General features: G+C 38.7%; 1 protein-coding gene across 4 annotated transcripts in view; it reads left to right on the plus strand.

Moving 5' to 3' along the window:
• Positions 1-23891, plus strand: part of kcnab2 (potassium channel, voltage gated subfamily A regulatory beta subunit 2) — a 120131-nt gene that overhangs the window by 20645 nt on the left and 75595 nt on the right. For all 4 annotated transcript variants that reach the window (XM_031906327.1, XM_018095449.2, XM_031906328.1 and 1 more), the window contains exon 2: positions 18214-18337. In XM_031906327.1, the coding sequence (XP_031762187.1) occupies positions 18261-18337 (77 nt within the window). In that variant the 5' untranslated portion in view covers positions 18214-18260. The remainder of the gene's footprint in view (positions 1-18213; positions 18338-23891) is intronic.

Below are 23891 nucleotides of genomic sequence, written 5' to 3' on the forward strand. Positions count from 1 at the left end.
TGCTTGTGGCATAAGACATTGCCCTGCACTGTTAAAATTGTGTTTTTGCTTTAGAAAGACTGCTATAGATTGAATAAATAAGTTTTTGTAGCCATGTGGGCAGCCATAAAAAGCTAAAAAAGTAGAAAATTCACAGGCTACAGAGCAAATAACAGATTCTACAGAGTTTATCTATTATCTGGTGTGTTGGCTAAATCATCAGATATGGAGGTAGAAACAATAGCAATTCTACTTCCACCCGCCAATACAGGCCTAAATATAGATTTTGCTCAGGCGCCTTCAACAGCACCCAATCAAAATCTTTTAACCCACCTGATCAACGAGACGACCAATATCAGCAGCCTTTGCGATATCGCTCGTCTCGTCGATCCACCATGCACACACCAAATATTGTACGAAACGAGGTTTCATACGATAATATCAGTGCATGTATGGCCATCTTTAAATGGCTGTCCCCATGGCTACACTGCAGTTTATTTACATAAACTATAGTAGTCTTTCTAAAGCAAACACACATTCTTTACCAGTGCAGGGCAACAGTACTTTATTATTAATTTATTTACTTTTAAACATTTAAAATTTTGGGTGTTACTGTTCTTTTAGTATTTAAGAACCAGTTACTGTCACCAAAGTCTCCCAATTTTGTGAAAATTATTTTTGTCATGGTTTCAAAAAACTCCAAAATCACGAAATTCCAAATGTTGATAAATGCCCCCTTTGGTTCTTAGTGTTTAATGTATTTGTATACCTTTTTTTCTAGGGCTCCCAAATCATGTTGCAGAATCAGCTTTGTGACCTAAAAATTGGTTTAGAACCATAATGTAATGTAATGTACATTAAATAAGGGAAACTCCACCTAACGAGAATGCGGACCCATTATTGGGTTCTAAACCATAAGTTATGAATATCTTATGCAGCTTTTATTCTCTCTAATGCTATCGTGTATGTGTTGGATATGTGTGTTTGTGCAAAACAACCTGCTTTGCTTGACATATGTTTATGGGAAACCCAGTTCTTCATTAAAGGACAAGGAAAGTCAAAATCTATTAAGCACACTATTAAACAGTACTACTATTGCTGTGTAAAAACGCTATAATTCTGGCTTGCCTAATGAAAGATTTACAGAGATACACCTGCTACATTCTACATACTTGTTTCAGTGAACGGCGCCGCCATTTGGTCAGCACCCCCCCCTCCGCTCGATATCTCTCTCTCCGGTCCGCTCCCTCCTTGCCTCTCCCACACCAGCACCTACTTGCCGGCTGCCACACACCACCCGCTTGCTTCGTTTTGTCAGCACCCTACCCCCCCCTCCGGTCCGCTCCCCCTTTGCCTCTCCCACACCAGCACCTGCTTGCCGGCTGCCACACACCACCCGCTTGCTTCGTTTTGTCAGCACCCTACCCCCCCCCTCCGGTCCGCCCCCCCTTTGCCTCTCCCACACCAGCACCTGCTTGCCGGCTGCCACACACCACCTGCTCGCTTCATTTTGTCAGCACCCCCCTCGCTGCTTGCCTCTCTCCCCACAGCCTCTCCCCACCAGCACCTGCTTGCCGGCTGTCTGTTCTTCTTCTGTGCCGCTGCATACATGCCATGGCAACCGGACGCTAGGGGGGGGGGGTGCGCATGCGCCGCCTACAGTCCCAAGTCGCCAAGTCTGGGCAGGAGAGAGGCATTATGGGAATCTTCTCTACCCAGCTCAGAGTTTTTTCTAACTGTTTGGCTTTAGATCTTCTGAATGGGAGAAATATGGGGAGACTTAAGGGCACTATTGAGACAACTGAAGGTATGCCTGCATTTTGAGATTAACTCTTTAATAGCCTTTCCTTCTTTAAAGAGGTCTGTAGTCGAGTAATGATCACCGCCTTCTGTAACTGAGCTTCAGATCAATTAAAAATTAACTTTTATTAAAGTAATTAAAAATAGTACATGGTCAGACAGGTCACGATGACAAAATAATGTGTTTTGTCATCGTGTTTTGGGAAACAAAAACATTTTTCACTCTTCATAAATCCTGTTAGTGATCCATTTTTGCATGTGGATATTTATTTCCCTTTTATTTATTAAAAAGTGAAAGTTAGAGTTAACCCTCATCCCCATAGAAATAAATAGAAAGTGGGTGAATTTTTCTGTGGTGAGCTTAATCTCACATTTTAATAAATCTGCCCATAAGGGCTGATTTTTTCGGCAAGCGGAAAAACGTTTGCCAAAAATTCAGCCCTACGCCTGCTACTTGTGCCTGCACCCAAATGAATGGAATACGCTCTGGTGCACGCATATGTAGCCAATATACGCATGAAAACGCGAGAGAATGCAAAGTCTTGCGTTTTCATTCGTATGTCGGCTACATGTGCCTGCACCCGAGCGTATTCCATTCATTCGGGTGCAGGCACAAGTAGCAGGCGTAGGGCTGAATTTTCGGCAAGCGTTTTTCCGCTTGCCGAAAAAATCAACCCTACGCCACGTGTGGCATCAGCCTAAGTGTTTAGAGTTCCGACATACTCTGCAGTAAAGTGGTGAATGCAAGCAATTAGGACAATTAAAGATCAGACGGCAAGGAAAGCAGAAATGTCCAAAAATATAAGATAGAAAGTTTTCCAAAAAAAAGTTATTGCTGTCCTGTTGGTGGCCGACTTCAAAACCTCTTTTCAATTGTTTTTAACAGTGAGCTGCCCGAGTAATGTGGGGCCTAGGTCCTCCAATGCAAATACAAACTATTACTTTAACCAGTGTAATGCAAAGGCCAGATTGCTCTGTTTATGAATCATACTGTATATTTCCTAAATGTGTGTAGATGACCATGCTTGCATTACTGCTAACTTAGTTATGGCATGTTACTCACCCCATACTCTGAGTTTTTGGGATTTCCTGGTACTACTGTGCTGGGCTAGCATTAACCAGCTGTTGCCATAGCAATTTCACCCTATTATTTACCAATTGGAGTGTTCCATTCTCTGGCTTAGATTTCTTCTGGGGGAGAACATCTTCACAGAAAACAGAAAATTACTTCCCTGCCTACTAACTATATTGTTTGTCAACCCAAGTTTTAGAATTAGTTGTTCAAAGTAATCCATCTTTTCATAGAACAAGTGCGCCTGTACATGTTCTATAAAAAGAATCCTAGTAGCCATGTAATTCAGTTGCTCTGAGGTTTATTTCTTTGCTTTTAATTTACTATACACCTAATAAAAACAGCACTGCTATATTATATAATAATATTGTATACAGGAAGAGGATCTTGGGTATAGAAAAAACCCTTATCCATAAAGCTCTAAATTACAGAAAGGCTATTCACCATAATTTAATCTTTGAAAACATATTACCTATTTCTCTGTAATAGTAAATCAGTACCTTGTACTGGATTCTAACTAAGATATAATAAATCCTTATTGGAGGCAAAACAGTCCTATTGGGTTTATTTAGTGTTTAAATGTGTTTTTAGTAGAAGTAAAGTATGGAGATCCAGATTACAAAAAGACCACTTATCTGGAAAACCCCAGGTTCTGAGCATTCTGGATAACTGGTCCCATACCTGTATTTATCATCAACCCCCACCCTTCTCCAAGAGCCTTTTTACAAGACATTAGGCAACTCATGTGGACCTCTGGTCACACTTACACTTAAGATTCTTATGAGGTTTCATAAAAAAAGAACTATCAGAGTACCTTGTTTTCCATTCTCATGTCTGTTACTTGCTATACAGCTATGGAATCGGGCTAAAAATATATTTAATTGTAGTGACATGCCCAGTAATGCAGCTCTGGAACAACAGTTCCATATTGTTAATATTAAATGATCTTCTTATTAAATTATAATTAATAAATCAGTTGGTTTATCAGACCTTTGTGGGAAAGAGCCTGTTTCCCCCCGATACAGTATTGTATGATATTGCCTTTCTTTTTGCCTATACATAACCCCTTTAGTCTTTTTGCTATACCTACGTTCATAAAAGAAAAGTTCTTCATGACTGAAATAAGAGGATTTTTTAAAATGCTCTTTATTTATACTCTTTATTACACATATTGTAATTACATGTATATTTCCTCTTAAAGGTATAAGCCCGTTGTAACCCATTCTGGAGCATCTCTTGTGCCACTCAGTGGCTGCTAACCGCTGCGGGAAAGAATAACTGTTGATTCATGTGCATCTGTACCCAGTTGTCAACAAGAAGCTCTGTGTGGCAGTAGAAACCTGTCTGTCCCCTACTTGCCTGTGTTCTTGGAGTTTCTGATTGACATTTCCACTGCCCTTCATTCTCCTTAGAGGCACGCCACAACTCTAACACATTATAACCACGCATGAGTATGTAGCTCAGAGCCTATTGAAAATGCCCACAGGCTGCACCATCCCTCAGGTTTTCTATTTATAATAGTGCTCAGAACATCTTAATGGCAATAACAACGATGTGGTAATTAACTCTCATTTCACTGAGCAAATGGGAAAAAAGAAAATTCTCTTCTCTTAATGTGCCAGTTTGATTTAAGGTGCAACCCATTTGTTCCTCAATGAATTGTTGCTTTGCCGCTACATATTGTGGATTTAGGTGCAAAGCTGTGTAATTGACATTATGGGCCTTGTGCTTGTATCTGTCAGGTCTGTCACTATGTGTTACACAGATGAAGCTTTTTTTCCTTTCTGTCATGTTGATAGAAACCTGCAGAGTCAGGGTTTGAGAGGTGCATTAGGAATTGTTCCTGCAATAACTGGGAATTGTGTTTGGCCTCCCTGTGCCGGAGCACTTTTCATTAAATGCATTTCAGCTGAATAGCAAAAAGCAATACAGTGTAGGCAAGCTTTTACCCTTCCTGAATTTGACAGGGGACGGATGTTCTTTAAATGCATCTTTCAGTGGTGTTTCTGTAAATTTTGCACAATCTGCAAATCTTTGCCCTGTTCCAGATCCTCCTCCTTGCTGTCTCTTTGCACAATCTGGCTCAGTTTTTGTCACTGTGTAAGAAGAGAGGTAAGTGCATTTTGGAAGCACTTCTCAACCTGCATAGAAAATCCTTTAGATCACTTTAGCAAAAGATATAAACAAGTGGCTTTTATTTATTTATTTTTTGATATTCCTTGCAGTTTAGTCTTTGTACACAGCTTTATGCAGGGAAGTTTTCAGTTCTGTCATAGCTAGGAGCAAGCCATTAATTATCATTGGGATTTTGGGATATTATGTAAGTAAGTATATTTTGTATGAGAGTATGCCTTACTATATTTGACTGTTAAATAGTGTCATAAATCATAATGCTAGTGTGCGTATGTATATTAATATACTGAGTGTTTGTGAGACTATATATGTACAGGTTATCCAGAATTCTTTGGACCTGGTAAGGGGTCTTTCCTTAATTTGGATCTTTATACCTTAAATCTACTAAAACATTTAAATATTAAATAAACCCAATAGGATTGATTTGCCTTCACTAAGGATTAATTATATCTGCACATATTTTTTTTGTATATATGTGCAGGGCCATCTTACTTGTTGCGCCTGATTTACTACAGCTATTTACTGTAAAGTTACTTTAAAAATTGTATGTGACCTAAGGTGGGTACAGTATTCATTTCTAACATCACTAAGTATTTTCTAACATCACATTGTAGGCAGAAAGTAAAACCTGTATGACGAGCATTATTTGCAATCATTGCTGTTGTATTTCAGTAAAACAATGATTTTTCGCAGTTGTGATCAGTTGTTAATTGAACATAAATTTAAAAATAAGTCAGAATTATGTTATTATGTTATTAGGTTATATAGTGAAAAAAAATCTTTTTCCATTCTCAAAAAACATGTTTCCCCCCCCCCACCACCTCTTTTTCGTTTTGCTCAAATCAAGGTCACCCTGATCTATTTTCTGCCACTGAATCCTGAGACTGTCATACAAAGATGAGGACTAAGATCATTCGTTATTTATTTAAGCACTTTTAATTTATTATTAATGTGTTACAGTCCCCTCTTTCTAATGACTCAAAAGGCTAATATTGTTTGTTTAAAGCTTTTATGCACTTTTTACAATCAATTGTATGTCCTGTGTGCCCTTGTTTCAAGTGGTCCTAATTGTCTCGTTTCCTGTTTAGTGATACAGGATTTTGCAGGGATACGGAAGTCATAATGGGCCATCAATTATTAGGCTAATTTAGAGGAAAAAATGAGGAAAGTATATTTTATTATCAGTGCCTAATAATGAGTTTAATGGGATATTATTTTATTTCAAATCTCACTGTTGTATATATTATCCAGGCCATATTAATAAATTACCTAAATCGTTTATCTTAAATTCCAAATTGACTGTTCATTTTTCTGTTAATAGGCTAATAGAGCCCGTACTCTGGTTGGGGAAGTGATAGGCCATCTGCACTAAGAGGGAGCACTTGGCACAGGCTGCCATGTTGTGACACTGCAAATAGTGCCATAACTTTCGCTGGTTGTGCACATGTATGTGACCTCGCACGTATGCACATAATGAGCACGCCGGGAGAAGAGCATGTTATGTGTTATCAGCCCACCCCTCCTTGGGGGAGGGAAACAAATTTTGGGTGATAGGTGTCCTTTAGGAAAGCAGTCGGACGTAAGCGGCCAGATCAAACCACTGATTGGTTTCTATGGATTACTACCCAGGCACAGATATACCCTGTGATGGTAAATGAGCCTATGTATGTATATCTTTATTTATAAAGCACTACTTATGTACGCAGCGCTGTGAGCCTATGTTTATTCTAAAAGGGGAGATATACTGAGAGAAAATAACTGATGGTTAGAAAATTACATTGTCAAGGGTTGGTGCCTTTGCCATGGTGTGCACAGTGGCGACAGTAATTAATGTACTGTTCTTATCCGTAAGGTTGATCAGAGGGTATATAGGATGGAGAGTGGGGGTGTAGTAGGTTGCTTTGTTATTAGTGTGAAGGGCATTGCGCAGTGGAGAAGAAAATACTAATTGTGTGAAGGTCATTTCACTATTTGTAATAGAATTTATAGAATTTATGCATATGCAATTTAAAGGTTTTGAAGTGCTTCAGGGTCATGGAGACCTTGAATCCTAGGTACATATTTGCAGTATTAATATGGATGAAGCTGAAATAATGGTGAAAACAATGCCTTTATATGTGACTTCTAATGATGCTGAGTATTGCTTGCAGCCCAGGTCCCAACTAACAGCAGTGGGACAAAACAAATCCTGAATGAATGAATGAATGAATGAAAGAAAGAAATGTAGCAAGAAATGAACAAGAAGGGAAATTGGCAAGACACTGACATAAATACACTTCAGTATTGTATCTTCTGTTCCATAACAAATCTGAGGTTCACACATCAGGCAATAGTGCTCATGTATGTCGGGAAGTGCAGTGAGCAAAGTGCAATTTCAAGGGCAATTGCCATGTTTTTCCCCAAAATGCATGCATGCAATTTCCTCCCCCCCAGAATTCCACAGAGATGCTCTTGCGCTTTGTCATAAGTTGGGTGCAGTTGCTGCAAATATTTTCAAAGTGTGCCTGCCATCATTTCTAGTTTGTTTCCTAATTATTTAACACAACTGAACTGCACTGATTGACGCAGGGCACTGAGGGGTCCCTGCCACTATAGCCCGGTCCTGAGGTGGCAGTAGCTCCAGGGTTTTCCTACATAAATAGGTGCAGCAGCATGCAATTAAGAACAGAATGTAGGAAGGACTGAGTTTGTAGTTGGTCTTCATGTTTTATGGTTTTTCAGTTACTGAGCTCTTGTTTAGCAGCTCTCCAGTTTGGTATTGCAGCAACTATCTTGTTGCTAGGGTCTTATTTTCCCTAGCAGCCAGGCAGTGATTTAAAAAAGAGACTGGAATCAGTATAGCAAAGGCACTGAATAGAAAGAAGTTACAAAACGTAACAATGTTAACAAAATTGTCACTTCGTAGAGTGATTTGCCTAAGTTTTTGCCTGCTGGGGTCAGTGACCTCAATATAAAAACTAGAAAGAGGTAGAAGATACAGACAAAATTTTTCTATAAAGAAAAATGAAAAGAAAAACAATTGCTAGAATAACACATTCTATAACTTACTCAAAGTTATTTTAAAGGTGAACCACCCCTTTATAGGATACTTGTAGGATAAATAAAAAAAAACCCTAATCTTGTAGGCAGTTATGAATGACATATGGTGCTGGTTTTATTTTGAGCTAAAAAGTCATACTATCTGTAAAAATAGCCCCTTTATTGAAGCTTCCTATAAATCCTCTCTGGTCCCTGTCAGTGTTTCAAATAAGGGGTGGGCGAGTCCTAATGATCTCAGCCAGAAGCACAGTAGATAGGGGATAACCAATCACAGCCCTGCAAATGGTTCCTATCCTACGGTGCAGTGTGCTGAGTGCCGCCTGCACAGCCTGGTAAAGTATGTGGAACAGATGGGTGGGACTAGTAATGTTTTGGGGGTATATGTCATTAAATCACCCTGAAACACATCTTTTTATTAATTTATTTTTTTAAGCACATTCCTTATATATTTAGGCATAATTCTGTTAAAACAGTGTACCAGGAGTTAGGACTTAAAAAAAGGCATACTGCTTTAAATAACAATTACATTTACAAATAACCTTTAAAGTATATTGCAGAGTGCTTAGAATTGCATTACAAAAATTGTTGAAATGAGATTCCCCTTTAAAGTTACATTTGGATAAAATATTTCTAAAACCTTTACGCTGGCTGTTTCTGCCCCTGCCCATGTCATATCTCCCAACATTTGAAAAATGAATCGAGGGACAAAAAGATTTGGCGCAGCAATTTTTTGACCCATTTTTTGACCCACTTTTGTGGCCATGCACCAATTACCACACCCCATTTTTTAAATTCATTTTTTAAATAGTTGCCCCAATGGCCCAATAGATTAGTACCCAGCTGTCTGACCATGTATGTCAACAGAACATCGATAAAAGGATCTCAGCTGATCTTTCCAAAAATAGTGATGTTATCTTCTGAGGCACCTTGTCTGCAGGTGCATTGGAACTTCAGGGGGTGACAAGGATGCATAGTCAGTTGGATGTCAATGTGAATTAACAGAACAGTAGCAATTTGGTCTCTGTGTAAGGCCTGTTGTTCGGTTCATGTTCAGCCTGCAGGCCATTCGGCCAGTGTGAGTATGTTTGCCATGTCTTTGTTTAACTGCTCCTGGCCTACACCTTACTTCTGTTTGTGCTCCAACATTTGGTTCAGTGCTGGAGTACTAACAATCATTATTATTATGTATTTATAAATCACCAACATATTCCACAGCATTGTACAATAAATGGTATCCTATGATTTATTGACAATTTCAATCTGTAAAGCATGTGGTTCCAAGCAGAATAAATCTTGACAGCCCCCTCCCATGCACTTGCCTGGCAGTTCTTTGAAGCCACCAGTCTGTATGGACATTTTATCTCATTTGTTAAAATGTGATTATTAGCTTGTGTATTGTGCACAAATGTTTTCTTCCACGCATTAGGCCATCATGCATACTTAGTAAAACAAATTAGAGAACAATGCTAAAGGCAATCAACACTTAGTAATTAACTAGAAATTAACCCCGTTCTCTTTTTAGAAACAGCTTTTGTTGCTTTGTTCAGCTACAATGCTAAACTCGGATTCCTGGGTCAGGTTACATTATAAAACACATTGGGATTAAATAGCACAGTGGAAGAATCCATTGTCCTCTGGATTTCAGCAACCTCTTTTTTTTTAGGTATTTGCTGAAAGAAAAGCTGCTGAAATTTGTACCCAAGGCAAAGAATGTTCACAGGTTTTAGTGTCTGTGCTTTTGCCTTGATAACTCCAGACGTTCCTGGTTAGAGCAGAAGTGCATGAAATCTGACATGTTCTGATTTTTGGTAAGTTTGTAATCAGCTTTCCTATATATAGAATATTTATCAGAGGATATAGAGGGACTCTTCTGTAAATATCTGAAAAGACAAGAAAGCCGTCAGCGTTAACCTTGCATGTTCCATAACAAGAAGTACAATGCTAGCTCTGCACAGAGCCTTTCTTGTTGGTACCCTGACTGCAACCTGTATGGAAAATAACTTGCCTGTATCTGTCATAGGGTTGATATACAATGGATCCAATCAGTAGCTCATATCCTGCAAGTCACTTGTAGCTGGGCATTTCTTAAATAAATGTAACTGATCTGTAAACTGAGTAAAAGATTTAGCATCCAGCACAGCACAACCATCTGATGGGAATGCTACATGTACATGCTGGTTTTTCATCCAACAAGGTAAAATTGGATAGACTTTTGTTTCTAATTGAAATCTACTGGTTGTAACTGCATTAAAAAGAGGCCTGGCTATATTAGCAGTGCAAATATAAAATACTGTCAATAACAGTATGGTGTTGGCACCCTGAATTTCCCGTGCTAGTGAAGTCTTTTTTTTTTTTTTTTTTTATGGTTTATAATGGTTTGTTATTAACCATCAAAGCATTGAAAATTAAGTTCTACTTAGTCAGTTACACTGCTTTTTATTGTTGTTTTTAATCATTTCTACAGAGTTGCACATTCCTAGTCACTAACTTGTTAGAATATCCAAATTAATGTAATGAATGTGTGTGGTGATAAACACCATTTAGGTAGTCTGAAGTTCTCCAGATCCTCAAATGCTATTCTGTGTTTAACTGCTTGGGGTTATGGCTAAAATCCAGCACTGCAGGAAAGTCATTTTGCTCACTGCAAACACCATGCCTAGAAGTGTTTGTCTGTTCTTTTATGTCTCAGAATTTAAATTTTAAGTGAAGATTAATCTTTAGTTCCAGTAAGGTTCTGCCTCATAGCAAAGCTGAATTCACAGGGGGGCAGGTACTTGGGCAACGATTACATACCTGTCTAATAAGCTACGCACATCAAGCAATTATCTGATTCTGACTCAATCGTTCTTTTTCAGTTCTAGGGAAAAGTATGCTCTGTTTGGAGTTTTATAAAACATCTCCTATAACTAGCTTCCCTAGACTAATTATTAGGGATTGTGTGTATGTATAGTAAATGCTCTAAATGACCCTCCCATTTAATTTGTGCTGGATTCTTGCAAGGCACCAATTCTTAACTCCAGTAACTGTTTAGTGCCATTTTTTCGTTGCAATATTTGAACAAAATGCTTGTAGACCTTTTTCATGGGGAGCAATTTCCAATTTATGTAGCGCTTAGGCATAACAACACTCAAAATTGCTCTCTATGCCGTTACCTTCCTCACTGTTGTTGCAAATGTTTATTTTTAAAGCATTTTTGTTTTGTAACACACTGATCTATTTGCTAAACCTATTATTACCTTAATACATTTATTATTAAACATAACCTTTAGACTTGTGGAGAATAAAACTGCCACATCCTCTCTCTATTTACCTATAATCTATTTTAGAGGCACAAGAAAGCTTCAAAAAACAAAATATTCCCCCATAGCCCCAAAAACATAATGTGCTAGGTCTTGCTTATACATTTTTTTGATGGCTTATTTCAATGCAAGTATTAATCTCAAGTGTCTCTGTAGACTCCAAAATAGTAGCCAAGGAGCATTCATTGCTTCTAATTTATGGGATTGAGTTGTTTAAATCAGTTAAGGCTTCAAAGGAAACCTCCACTCATGAATAATTTCCAGCTTTACATGACAGGAGGGATCATCTCCAGTGAGTCTTTGGTTCCTTGGCTGATGCAAATGCAGTAGAAACTAACTGGTGTCATGCTGCATCGACTCTGCAAATAGCAAATTCCTATTTTATAGCTACTTCTAAAATGTCAATGGCTTGGCCACAGAATTTAAGTAGGTTATACATTTTTAAGTATCATTTCTTCCTAGACGATGCATTTGGCTTAAAGTGCTCATAGCATCATGTATAAAACTTGCACAGAATCGTTCCTTGTCTATTAGGATTTTGCCTCCTCCTCTACCAGTGGGACATTTGTAAATTCGGTGCACAGTTGCACACTGAGCATTCAGGGGAAGAAGCTCTGTTGCAGTTATGGGATCTGGTATGCAGAATGCTTGGGGGAAATTGGCTTTTCTGGATAAGCATATCCATGTCAACCAAAAAATTATATTACATAATTCTAAGCCAATTTCCATTATGAATTTATTAAAGATTTTTTAGTGCTTTAAAAGATATTTGTAAATGCCATTGAAAGCAGCATTTGCTTAACTCCTGGTTATGATTTTTTAAACAATGTTGCAAGGTCTTGGCTTATGGTACAGGCAGAGAATAGAAAAGGACAAACGCTGCTAATAGCAATAATATATACAAATAACTTAAAAACCATTACAAATTTGTAATAAATGTATATTGGAAAGTTGCATAGAGTTATTTTATTTTTCTTTTATCTGGCAAACAAATTTTTTTGGGGTTGACATGTACTTAAGAACTACTAAAAAAAAAAAAAAAAAACAATAAACTAAATAAACCCAGTGGTATAAATTGATACAGCTTTGTTAGAAATCATTTTTTTTTTTTTTAAATGGGAGATATCCTTCCTATAATACAGAACTTTCTGAATAACGAATTTCTGGATAATGGAACCAATACCTGTGCTGCTATTTAATGTGTGTTGCTGTTGAAGTTTTAGTTTCTCTTTAATTCATTGTAGGCAAAGATAAACAAAACAATTGACCATTATTATCTGTATTTTTTTTTTTTTAGTAGTCTCTTATTGCTGGTTGATAGTGATATTTTATTTAAAATAACACTATCAATATGGTTGATAGTATTTCTCTTTCTATTGAGGTTTTTTTTTCAAGCCACTGACTAACTAAGAATTTTGAACATATGTATTCACCAGGCACTTAGTAATTTTTTAGATTCTAGGCTGTTTTTAAGCAGGGCCCTCTTTACCTCTTGTTTGGGTTATTGGTCATATTGATCTGTAGGTTCAGTGTATACACCCATTTATTGCACAGTGCTGCAGACTATTTTTCTAGACATACTTTTAGGTGGATACTCCTGTATAGTGTACCCCCCATGAAAATCAATATTATTTAGTGTTTGGGCCATAAATACAAGTGTCTATTCTTTATAAATAAAAATTAGAATAAGTCTTTGTGTCAAAGACTTCTACATTTGATGGAATAGGTAATCCTCTTTAATGGTCCACAAAAACAGGAAATGTTTATTGCATGTTACAAAAATATTATTCCACTCTTCCTGCTGGACAATATGGTGCTTGCAAGATCGTTATGTGTGATGCACGCGTCTTACAGAAGTCACTCTCCCCTGATTGAGAAAGCGTCTCTTGTGCAAGCCATTTGTGCCTTTTCACACACCTCCTTGGAAGTGAAAAATAATTTGCAATAGGGTGGGCTTTTTCTGTTATTTTTTCTTGTAACACTACTAGTAGTGGATACCTATGCACAAGTGTTTTTGTAGCAAGCTTACCTCAAGGACTTGTGTATTGTGCTCTTAAAGGAGTTCCGAACCCTTATGAATATGGTTAGAAATGCCATATTTTATAATCCAAAGGATTTAGCCTCTCTATAGTAGTAATGATCCAGGCTTGACACAGGAGCTCCCCATCTCATATTCTGTTAGCAGTGTCAGTGACCCTGACATGCTCAGTGTTGAATGGGCTGAATGTCTCGCAGTGGTCTGTTCAAAGTCCTAATTAAATGTTATCCGACTAATCTGAAAGCCATAGATAAAATCTGCCTGCAAAAACCTGGGCCAAAACAACTCCCAAATTGTGTGCAAACCTGACATGTACTTACCCCAAAAACTTAAAGCCACTGCAAAAGGTGGTTCTGAAAATCTTTAAATGTGGGAGCTAAACATCTTTGCAAACAACATTGTTTTCTTAAAATTATCTTTCTTCAAATAATTAATGATAAATAATAAAAGTTGCGAAAATTAACAAAAATATCATAGAAAATAGGCACAGTTCTAAAAGTTAGAAAAAATACGATTTTTTTTTTTTTTTTTTTAAATCGTACCCAATCATACTTTTATTACAGTAGCTGCCTATTCTGTCTGGTTCTACCTATACCCAGATGCCACAATATCTCTCTACCTGCTTCTTCAGGTAGAGAGCTTTTATCAAAATGGCTTCCAGCCTCATGGCAGCTTAGCCTTTTATACTTTACCACATTGCCCCCTTATGGCCAAACTGTGGAACTGTAAAAGGTCATGCTATGACCCAGGAAAAGAGACTTAGTTCCCATTACATTAAGGACCCTTTATAGCTGTCCAAATAACCAGGGGAATACCAGTGAGAAAAGGGCACAGTTTCCCAATTCTCTACATAAGTTTTGAACACAATAAACATTTTTAAGCCTTTGAGACAATTTGTAATTGAGCCTCATTTTTTTTATTATTTTTGTAGTTATTGTAAGGGTTAATCTCTTTAACTCTGTCTGTGCTTCCTTGCACTGTTTCTATAAGCAGTCACGAACAGTTCGCTTTAATGTGCGTTGGCGAAACATCTGATTTTGTCTCTGCAGGTGCGCTGATCAGGAAACTTGTACAAACGATACAACCAGTATGTGTATTGCAAACAAGTTCAACTTTATTTTGTTTTGTTATTACTTATATAGTAGATAGATAAAGACATCCCATTATGCTTACGTAACATGGGTGGGCACATATGCCTTACAATTATTAGCAAAAATACAGAAATTATTAAAGTAGCTGCTGAAGCTTATTATGATTTCTTAGCGTTGAATATTTGCTGAGATTATCAAGGCCAGAACAACTTGGACAGAGACAGGATAGTCAAGGAGATCATAACAACTGAAGTAGCACATACACAGACCTTCATGGCACAAAACAAAATTGTACAAGCTCAGCATTTAACAATTTAACCCCTATCAGTTATGTCACTTTTTGTTCAGCAGCTAATTACAGTTTGGCGTTTCAGCTGCTTTCTGGTTGCTAGGGTCCAAGTTACCTTAGCGAAATGGGAGCAATTTGAATGAGAGTATAGCAAATGAATAGAGGACACGGATAAAAAAAAAATTCTAAAAATTAACAAAAGAAATAAAACTGTAGCATCACAGAGCAATAGTTTTTTGGCAAAGAGTTAGCAGAAATGCAAATAAATTAAAAAAAAACAAAAAAAAAACGATAAGAAATAAATGAAGATTATTTGAAAAGTTGCGTAGAATAGGCAGTTCTGTAACATACTAAAAGTTACCTTAAAGGTGAAGCACCCCTTTATGCACACTTGCAAAGTTACTTAGAAAATGAGTCTGTGGGGGTTCTATAATAAAATGTGCAACTTTGCTACAGGTCACCACAGGTTACTGGTTTAAAAACAAGTGTCTTTTTGGTTCATACGTGTCACTGTTTAGTGCCTTACATATGGTGAATAAGTGAGATTAAACCAAATTGCAATTGTTTCTTTTCTGTCATTTGGAATCTAAAATAAACATGGCACGTTAAACAGAAAGGACCGATTCGGCAGTTAATCGGCCCGTGTATGGGCAATATCCTGGCTTGAAATCGTTTGGCCCCAGGGCCGTAGGTGGGGCATATCGGGAGAAAATCCGCTGGAGAAGGGGACTGAATTTGTGGAACCACTAGATCAGTGCTGTCCAACTGGCGGCCCGCGGGCGCCCCCCCCCCCCCCCCGTGGCCCCCCACCTGTCTGGCTGCTGTGACTGGAAGGGACAGCACGCAGAGTGTTGAAGGAAATGAGTGCCAGGGGCGGAGATTGTGAGTGCTGGGCCAAATAGTTTTGTCTAGGGTGCAAAAACCGTTTAACCTGGCTTTGGCCTAGCCACATGTCTGCAGGTGTCTAAATAGAAAATGGAGCCCCACATGGCTTAAGAAGGAACTGAAGCCCCAAAAGTTTGCATTTTGAAATCTAATAAACTATCCTATAAAACGGTGTCCTGCTTAGATCAGTGGCCAACATAGTACTACGCGTTGCAGTCATTGTAGGGTATTATTACTGCTTGGCAACCTGAATATTGGCTGTTTTGGCTTTACATGTGGTTGGCCAAATGTAGCTGAACATAACTAAGCAAGGGAGCGTCCATCCAGTGTGGCTGGCCTTAGTAACCTTCCAACAAGGTGGGTAATTATTGTCTTGGTAAGCCATATTTGACTGGATATATTTGAACAATCAAAGCCAATTTGGTGTCTCCCAAAACAGATTAATGGGTTGATTTTTAAGGTTGTTTGATATTAAAATATAGGTGCTTTCTATTCTACACTGACAGTATTGCAGTAATCTGCTCTTTTCCAGCAAAAGCTGTTTCCCACAAATACATGTGATTATTATCTACATCTCTTTTAATCACAGAACATGCAAGACATTGTGGCTGAAGTGTTAGTATGCATAGTCAGAACTATCAGTGCAGAGAATTGCAAAGGGTTGACAGGTACTGCTTTCAGTAGCATTGGAAATTAATATTAAAATAATTTAAAGAGGTGGATCACCTTACGTTAAATTTAAGTATCTTATAAAATGTACTATTCCTAGCAACTTTACAATTGGTCTTCATTATTTATTTATTCATTTTTACTTATTTGCCTTCCTCTACTGCCTCTTTCCAGCTTTTAAACGGGGGTCACTGACAAACAACAGCCAAATAACTATTGCTCTTGGTGGCTATAATTTTACAATTGTAATTGTCTTTTATTCAAACCACTGCCTGGTTGCTGGGGGAAGTAAGACCCTAGCAACTACATGGCTGCTGAAATACTGAGAGCTGCTATACAAAAAGCTAAATAACTGAAACTCTAAAAAATGAAGACCAACTGCAAATTTTCTCAGAATATCACCGTTTACAACATACTGAAAGTTAATTTAAAGATGATCTACACGTTTAATATTATCGGTAACTTGAATTTTCAATGTATTTTTTCCCTCATTTTCTAGAAAGTTTCCATAGTAAATGTCGTATAACTTGACTTGACACTGCACCTCAGTGTAGAAATGGTTTCTTCCTCTTTGCTTTGGAGGAACATGATAAATGCTGTGGGCTGTTCTTGTTAACCTAGTAGAAAATATATATATATATATGCTCAGCAGCTTTTTGCTGTTCACACTCGCACACACTCATACACACACAGGCACAGTTTGACCACAAACCACAAGCAAAATACTCATATAAAGAACTTGCTCTTATGTTCGTGACATTGCCCATGTGGTGAGGCTCTTGGGTACATGTTATTTAGGCAGTGTGACAAGTCATCAGTGTAAATCCATCATATTATCGTATCCGCTTGGCAGGGAGCTGATGTGAATGCTGAGCAATATCTATGAAGCTCTGCCAATATAATATTGCATTGATTAGCATCCAATACAGTGTAAACTACCCCTCCTTTAACTGGTATACCCAATAAAAGTGGGTTCCCTGGCATGCAAGGGTTTGCACTGTAATGAAGTTCATTGTGTAAATATTTTAATATTTTATTACAGAAGCCAGTAACCCTAAAATGAATGTTACATGGGGGTGTCTTAGTTGCACCCATGTGTAGTGACAATAACACCTGCTGCGTGTGAGTAACCCAAGGTGCTTGCTATTGACGTCAGCGGGAGGTGACCTGCTGCAGTTAGCAGAATCATCAAATGGCACAATGTGACACAACCCTAATGGTTATTTTGGGAAATATATTAAGGTGCCGAATATAATTTGCCTTTCAGTCTTGCATTAAAAAAAAAAGGTTGCTTTTCTCTGACAATAAATGGTGCCACCTTGAATATATCACAATATAGCTCTGTGCCTGATGCCTGGGCAGAGATGCAAATACAAAATAAGATTCTTAAGGGGACCTTTCACCCAAATACATAATTCTGTCCTTTTAGATGAGCAAAATAATCTCTACTTACACTATATCATTTATTAGGATTTTGTTTCCTTCAGTCTTAGAAGTCACAATCACAGCAAGCAGGCAGCTGCTGTTTTGTGGGCACTTTTTGTATTACCCCAGAATGTTGTGTATGTACCAGAATGGGCACCCGATATTCATGCCCATGCACTTGCTAAACAATTATAGATGTTGAGGGAGGGGGAGAGTGAAGGGTGCAGGGGCATACAGGAAGTGCAGAATGTAAAGTGAAAGTAATTCACTGCTCTGAGTCTATGCTTGAGGCAATTTATAATCAACAGCTCAGATTTTATATACATTCATAAAATGTATGGATGTTTTAATAAAAAAAATTGTGTGTTTAATTTACAAAGGACTTCAATTATACAACTTTTTATGTGTAAGTGACAGGTTTGCATTAAGCATCGACTTTTCACTATTTTTTTCTCTTGGCCGCATTTTTAGTTTTTCCATTTTCTTTATTATAGTTAAGACCGTGACCAATACGGCGAGCACAGCACCTGAAGCTGGCTCCATGTATCCAGAATCGACCACAGACTCACCCGCTAGACTTTCGTTGCGACAGACTGGCTCTCCCGGCATGATTTACAGGTAAAAAATCTTTGTTTTCTGTGCTCAAACAAGCCAACATCAGCCTTTTTTCTGGGAGTGTTTGTAAGCTTTATATAGCCATAAACTGACAAATATTCCTTTTAGAGACCTTACATTACTTTTGTCTTCCTGAATGTTGTAAACATATTGGGAAAGCCTTCCATGTATAGTATTTTATAGACCACTCATATGTGTATTCTTAAATGGATATGCATTTTGTGCAGGGATATGTATCTGGTTCAGTATAATTGTGCTCTGCAGCCCTCCTGCTGCTAAATTATATTACTTTTAACTTCAACCACTGGCATCCCCAGAAACTAAAGTTTAGCAACTTGAGGGCCAAGACTGTGAGATAAAATTTAATATAGTGGTTTTCTGAAGGTTTGGGGAAACATTAAACATTGCTCAAATAAAAATTGCCTCCTCCTGCAGATTTACAGCCTATACAGAAGACACTGTTTTATGCATCTAAACAGAATTGGTTGCTTAATTTATACAGTATGCCTATTTTACAAAAGATTGTTGCTACCCCTCCCACAGTTCTTTGAACACTCCTGTACTGGTGGTGCAGATTTTACCAAACGAGCAGCAGTCATCAATTCAGCAATAGAGAACACTCTAAAGGAGATGCGCGCACACACACCCAATGTTTTATGCAGGTGGGGAGCTTACCCGTTCTATTGTGACCTCCTGTGCATCAGTATGCACCCCCACCAATGCTTCCCTAATGATTAGATGCCCTTGCATCTGTGGGATTTATGCAGCCATTGCTTTGTACCTTGAACAAAATTCAGCACAAGGTACGTGCTGTGGGTAAAACTCAGCCCTTTATTACCACTTGCTAGATGCGAGGAGTAAGTATATGGCTCCCTGACTTGTCCATTTAAAAGGGGGCACTTGTGTATGCATTCCCTGTGTACGCCTCATGAATACCACACATCTGAATGCAGGCAGCTCTGTATTCATGGGGGATATGTAGACCTGCGCCTAACCCTCATATAATTAAAGCACTTACTTTACCCATGTGCAGTAACTCATCAGTTTTTTTTGTTCGGTCTACTACCAGCTAGAAAATTATAGCAAAGGTCTCTGACTGGTTGCTGTGGGCTAAACTTTGTGTAATTACTTATTGCACATATGAAAGTTTTTTTGTTTTGCCTAAATGGCAGCATCTAAAAAAAAACCAAATATTCTTCCCTAGCAGATACATCTTACTGAAACGCTTGCCCTAGCAAACAAGGGAAAGTTGTTCTCGCCACTAAATTTTAAACCATTAGGCAGGGGTGCAGTGAGGCTGTGATGTATATAAACAGCAGCAAGAGGTTTAATGCACTCGCCCATGATCAATATATACAGAACCAGGGATGATTTTGACATAGTTGGCTAGTTTAAAGTATATTGCAATACAGTAGAACCCCCATTTAAAGTTTTTCAGGGAACCAGAACAAAATGGTGCAGAAGCCAGGAAAATGTAAAATCAGGTTTATTATGTGTTATATATTAGTGGGACCACAAAACAATGGTGTAACATGCAGGAAACCTTAATCAAGGGATGTAAAATTGAGATTTTACTGTATATGGACAAACAATCCCTGTTTTGCTTAAAGGGGAGAGCATTTCTTGTTAGCTTAAAGAATAAGTAACCTTTTTTTCTATCAGTAAAATTACTCTAAACAGCCTCCAGAATTACCTACCTTTGTCTCTCTGATCTGGTTCCTCAGTTAAAAGTTGATCATTTTTCTTTGCTTCCTTGTGCAGAGTGAAGCCCCACCCCCACTTCCTGTTCAGGTCTCTCATCAAAAAAAAAACCCTGCTAATGCACAGACTGGCTCCTGCTGCCTCCAGGCATGCCCAGCAGGCTCTCTAGGTCCACTACAGGTAGTCAAATTGAAGAGAGAACTGAACAGGAAGTTGGGGCGTGGCTTCACTCTGCACAAGGAAGCAAAGAAAAATTATCAACTTCTGAGGAACCAGGTCAGAGAGAATGCTGGGACAAAGGTAGGTAATTCTGGAGGCTGTTTAGAGTAATTTTACTGATAGAAAGAAAAAAGGTTTACTTATTCTTTAAAGGAAATGTAAAGCCTACAATGTATATCAGTTGGGCACGTCTCCCCCACCCAAATGGCATTATTTGTACTGCATATATCCCCTCCGTTTTCCAGCACCATCATTTTCCTAAACCAAATAGCAGGTTTCACCCGGTGGCCATTTTCCCTCTGATACATAATTGGATACATTTAAATCTGCAAACAGCATACACACACACAGACCCTTATTCAGCATACATTTCATCAAGAATACAGACTCACACAGGCAAAGCTGTCTCTGATAAAAGTTCTGCTTTGTTTGAGCTGAACTCAGGAGATTTGGTTGGGATACAAAAATTGAAGCAGACAGCTAGAGCTGAGTTTCTATGGGAACCAGCAATGCCATCTCTTTACTGGTTGCTAGACTGGGGGCGTGTTTAGTAATCTGAGTTTAGAACAACTGAGCATGCCCACAAGCCAACAGCCAAAGCACATTCCTGAGGGAGGGGGCTAAGTGGGTTACAGGAGAAGGAAATCTAAGTGATTAAGGGGATGCTGCAGCCTTACTATTAACCCCTGGACAACCAGTGTGGCAGGTATTGAAAGATTTCAAAGAGGCTGTTCACTGATTACATTTTTGTGTGTGGGGTTTACATGTCCTTTAATGCACAGAATGTCTTAATGCCCTATATATATTAATAATGGGTGAGTGCAGATGATCTCTTGTTGCTGTTTGTATGAAACTTTGGCCATTGTATTGCCCTAAAAAATGTGAATGCTACAGAATGCCCTTTCTAAATCATATTAGTAAGAAAAATCATACATATTCAATTTCTAATTTGCTTGTTAACATAGTACCTTCACCATTTCCCCCCCCCCCCCCCCCACCACCAGAAGAGGTGAATTTCCATTCTAATAACTGGAAACTGGACTTTTTGCCACCCCTGGGGACTTGTGGGGCACTGCCACTTAAAGGACAAGGAAAGGCAAAGTCACTTGGGGGTGCCAAAATGTTAGGCACCCCCAAGTGACTTAAATCGCCTACCTTTTACCCCGGGCTGGTGCCCCTGTTCTGAGAGAACAGCACCAGCCCGGGGTACCTGCAGCACTTCCTCCTTCCTGCTTCGCGTGCGCCGGTCGTGGTGTCCCGGCAAAACGAATCAGGAAGGAGGAAGCACTCGCTACAGGTACCCCGGGCTGGTGCTGTTTTCTCCTAACAGGGGCACCAGCACGGGGTACAAGGTAAGCGATTAAAGTCACTTGGGGGTGCTTAACATTTTGGCACCCCCAAGTAACTTAGCCTTTCCTTGTCCTTTTAAGGCAAGAGTGTTTTAACTTGCCTCATGACAGCAGCACCCCAGTATTACAGATATAGATGTAGCATTTTTCCTCTATAGTTAAAAGCAAAAAAAAAAAAAAAAACTAAAAACACAGAGAGTTTGTCTCTGTGTTTTTAGTTGTTTTTTTTGCTCCTATTCTACATTGCCTGATGAAGCAGGAAAAGCCTGCGAAACGCATTGCAATATTGTTGTGAATAAACTATTATTGAAAATTACCACTTTTGTTGGTATCTGCCTGGAGGAGGCGCCTCTGTTTTGTCTTATCATTATATCGAGTCCACCCTGAGGGGAGGGGTGTCATCCCCATTTTTCTTCCTTCTACAGAGAGTGACTTCTTATTCCTGAGTGGGGTCAGGATAATCTCCCCACCTGCCTATACAGTGGTTGCCTAATGGTAACCCTGGCTTGTGAATATTAATTTGTTTACTCTACCATTACTCCTTGTAAAAACATATTACACTATTGGGGCTCTTGGTGTTCCTTTTTGTCTTTACATAGAATCTAGGTTCAACCTGGCATCACTGGGCACACACCACGTGCTGGCCAGGTACAGTACATTTGTAGTGTTTGCAAACTGCTCACACAAGTCACTAAGGTAATGAATTCATTGTGGGGCTTGTTGCTTCTGGAGGGACTTACTGGAAAAGTATCAGACACTTTATGATATGGTCCCCTTATATATTTATACATTGTGTCTCTTCTCCAGTATAACAAGCTGTAAAAGACAGAATCACTGAGGGGAGGGGGTGCCTAGTTGCTAGGCACTTCTCAGCGTTAAGGTGGCCATACATAGGCAGATTTCAGCTGTTGATTCAGGTCTTTTTGTTTGTTTCGGCAGTTTATCTGCCCATGTATGGCCCCCCAACGATCGATATCTGGGTGAAAATTGGCCAGGTGTCAATAGGGCAGGTTTGATTTTCCTGTTTGATCAGGGACACAACTGGCTCATTGATGCAGTCCTCAGTCCAAGGGCCAAACAGTCGAAATAGCCCAATATTGGCCAACTTTGGTGGGCATATCGGAAGAAGTTCCCAATCGTAATGTGTATGGCCACCTTTACTTACCTCTTACCCCAATGCCTATTAGCAGTACAGAAATGGTTGAATAAGCCCTGTACTCACATTCATTTGCCCAGGATGGTGCCTTGCTTTATGTACAAGAATGGTTGTGTCATTACATTCCCTCTTACACAGATATGTACAACACACCGTAAAATAGACAAACACATATATAGACAGATAGGGTGCGACACATTGTAGCAACAACACAAATGTACCTGGAGAGTGACAATTTAGAGACAAACAGTGAAAGCAACACAAAAGTATAAAGTGACAAACACCATGGCATACAGGCAGGCACAATGTGACACACTGTATTACAGAGAATAAAATACACTGTGACCCATGCTGTGACATGCAGATGCAGACACACGGAAATAAGCAGACAAACTGTGAGAATGAGTGACACAAGCATCTGATCACACAGCTGTCAGGCCAACTTCTATATCATATTAGTGGGGGCCTATACAGACCCATCGGCTGCAGACTGCATCCACAGCCCCAATGACTGAGATCTGATTGATGCCTGCTCAGATCTTTTGGGCATGAAGCCTACCATCCCACTGAGTATTGTCATAAAAAATCCAATCTAAGGGTATGGTAATTTTGTGTCCTTAGGGAAGTATTGATTTAGTCATGGCATTTTAAATAATTTTAAGGTAGCCATACACTTACCATAATAGATAGGCCTATGTACATCTATTATTATTACCTGAAAACCCATCCTCTCCCCTACTAGGTTTCATAGATCATTACATAATGGTTATACAACAGAACCTGATTTTTACATCCCAGGATTTTACATTTTCCAAGAATTTATGCCATTTTGATGTGGTCATGTTTAGAGAAGCTGCATTTTTTTTTCTTTACCAGATCTAAGTTTCCTGGATTTTGTGCTGCTTTGACACAGTCCCCTGGGAAATGTAAAATCAGGGTTCTAATATATATGAATTGAGGCAGATAGACCCTAATAATGAAAGTAAATAAATTGTAAATGCACAGTTATCATTCTGCATTTACTCTGCTCACCAATATCTATGCATGCAATTGGTAAGGAGATAAGTTTAAACTCCCCAATGAGTTATTTCGTATGTATATTATTATATGTATATTATCTAACCTGTATGCA

The sequence above is a fragment of the Xenopus tropicalis genome, chromosome 7, assembly GCF_000004195.4.
Source record: "Xenopus tropicalis strain Nigerian chromosome 7, UCB_Xtro_10.0, whole genome shotgun sequence".
NCBI classification, from domain to species: Eukaryota; Metazoa; Chordata; class Amphibia; order Anura; family Pipidae; genus Xenopus; species Xenopus tropicalis.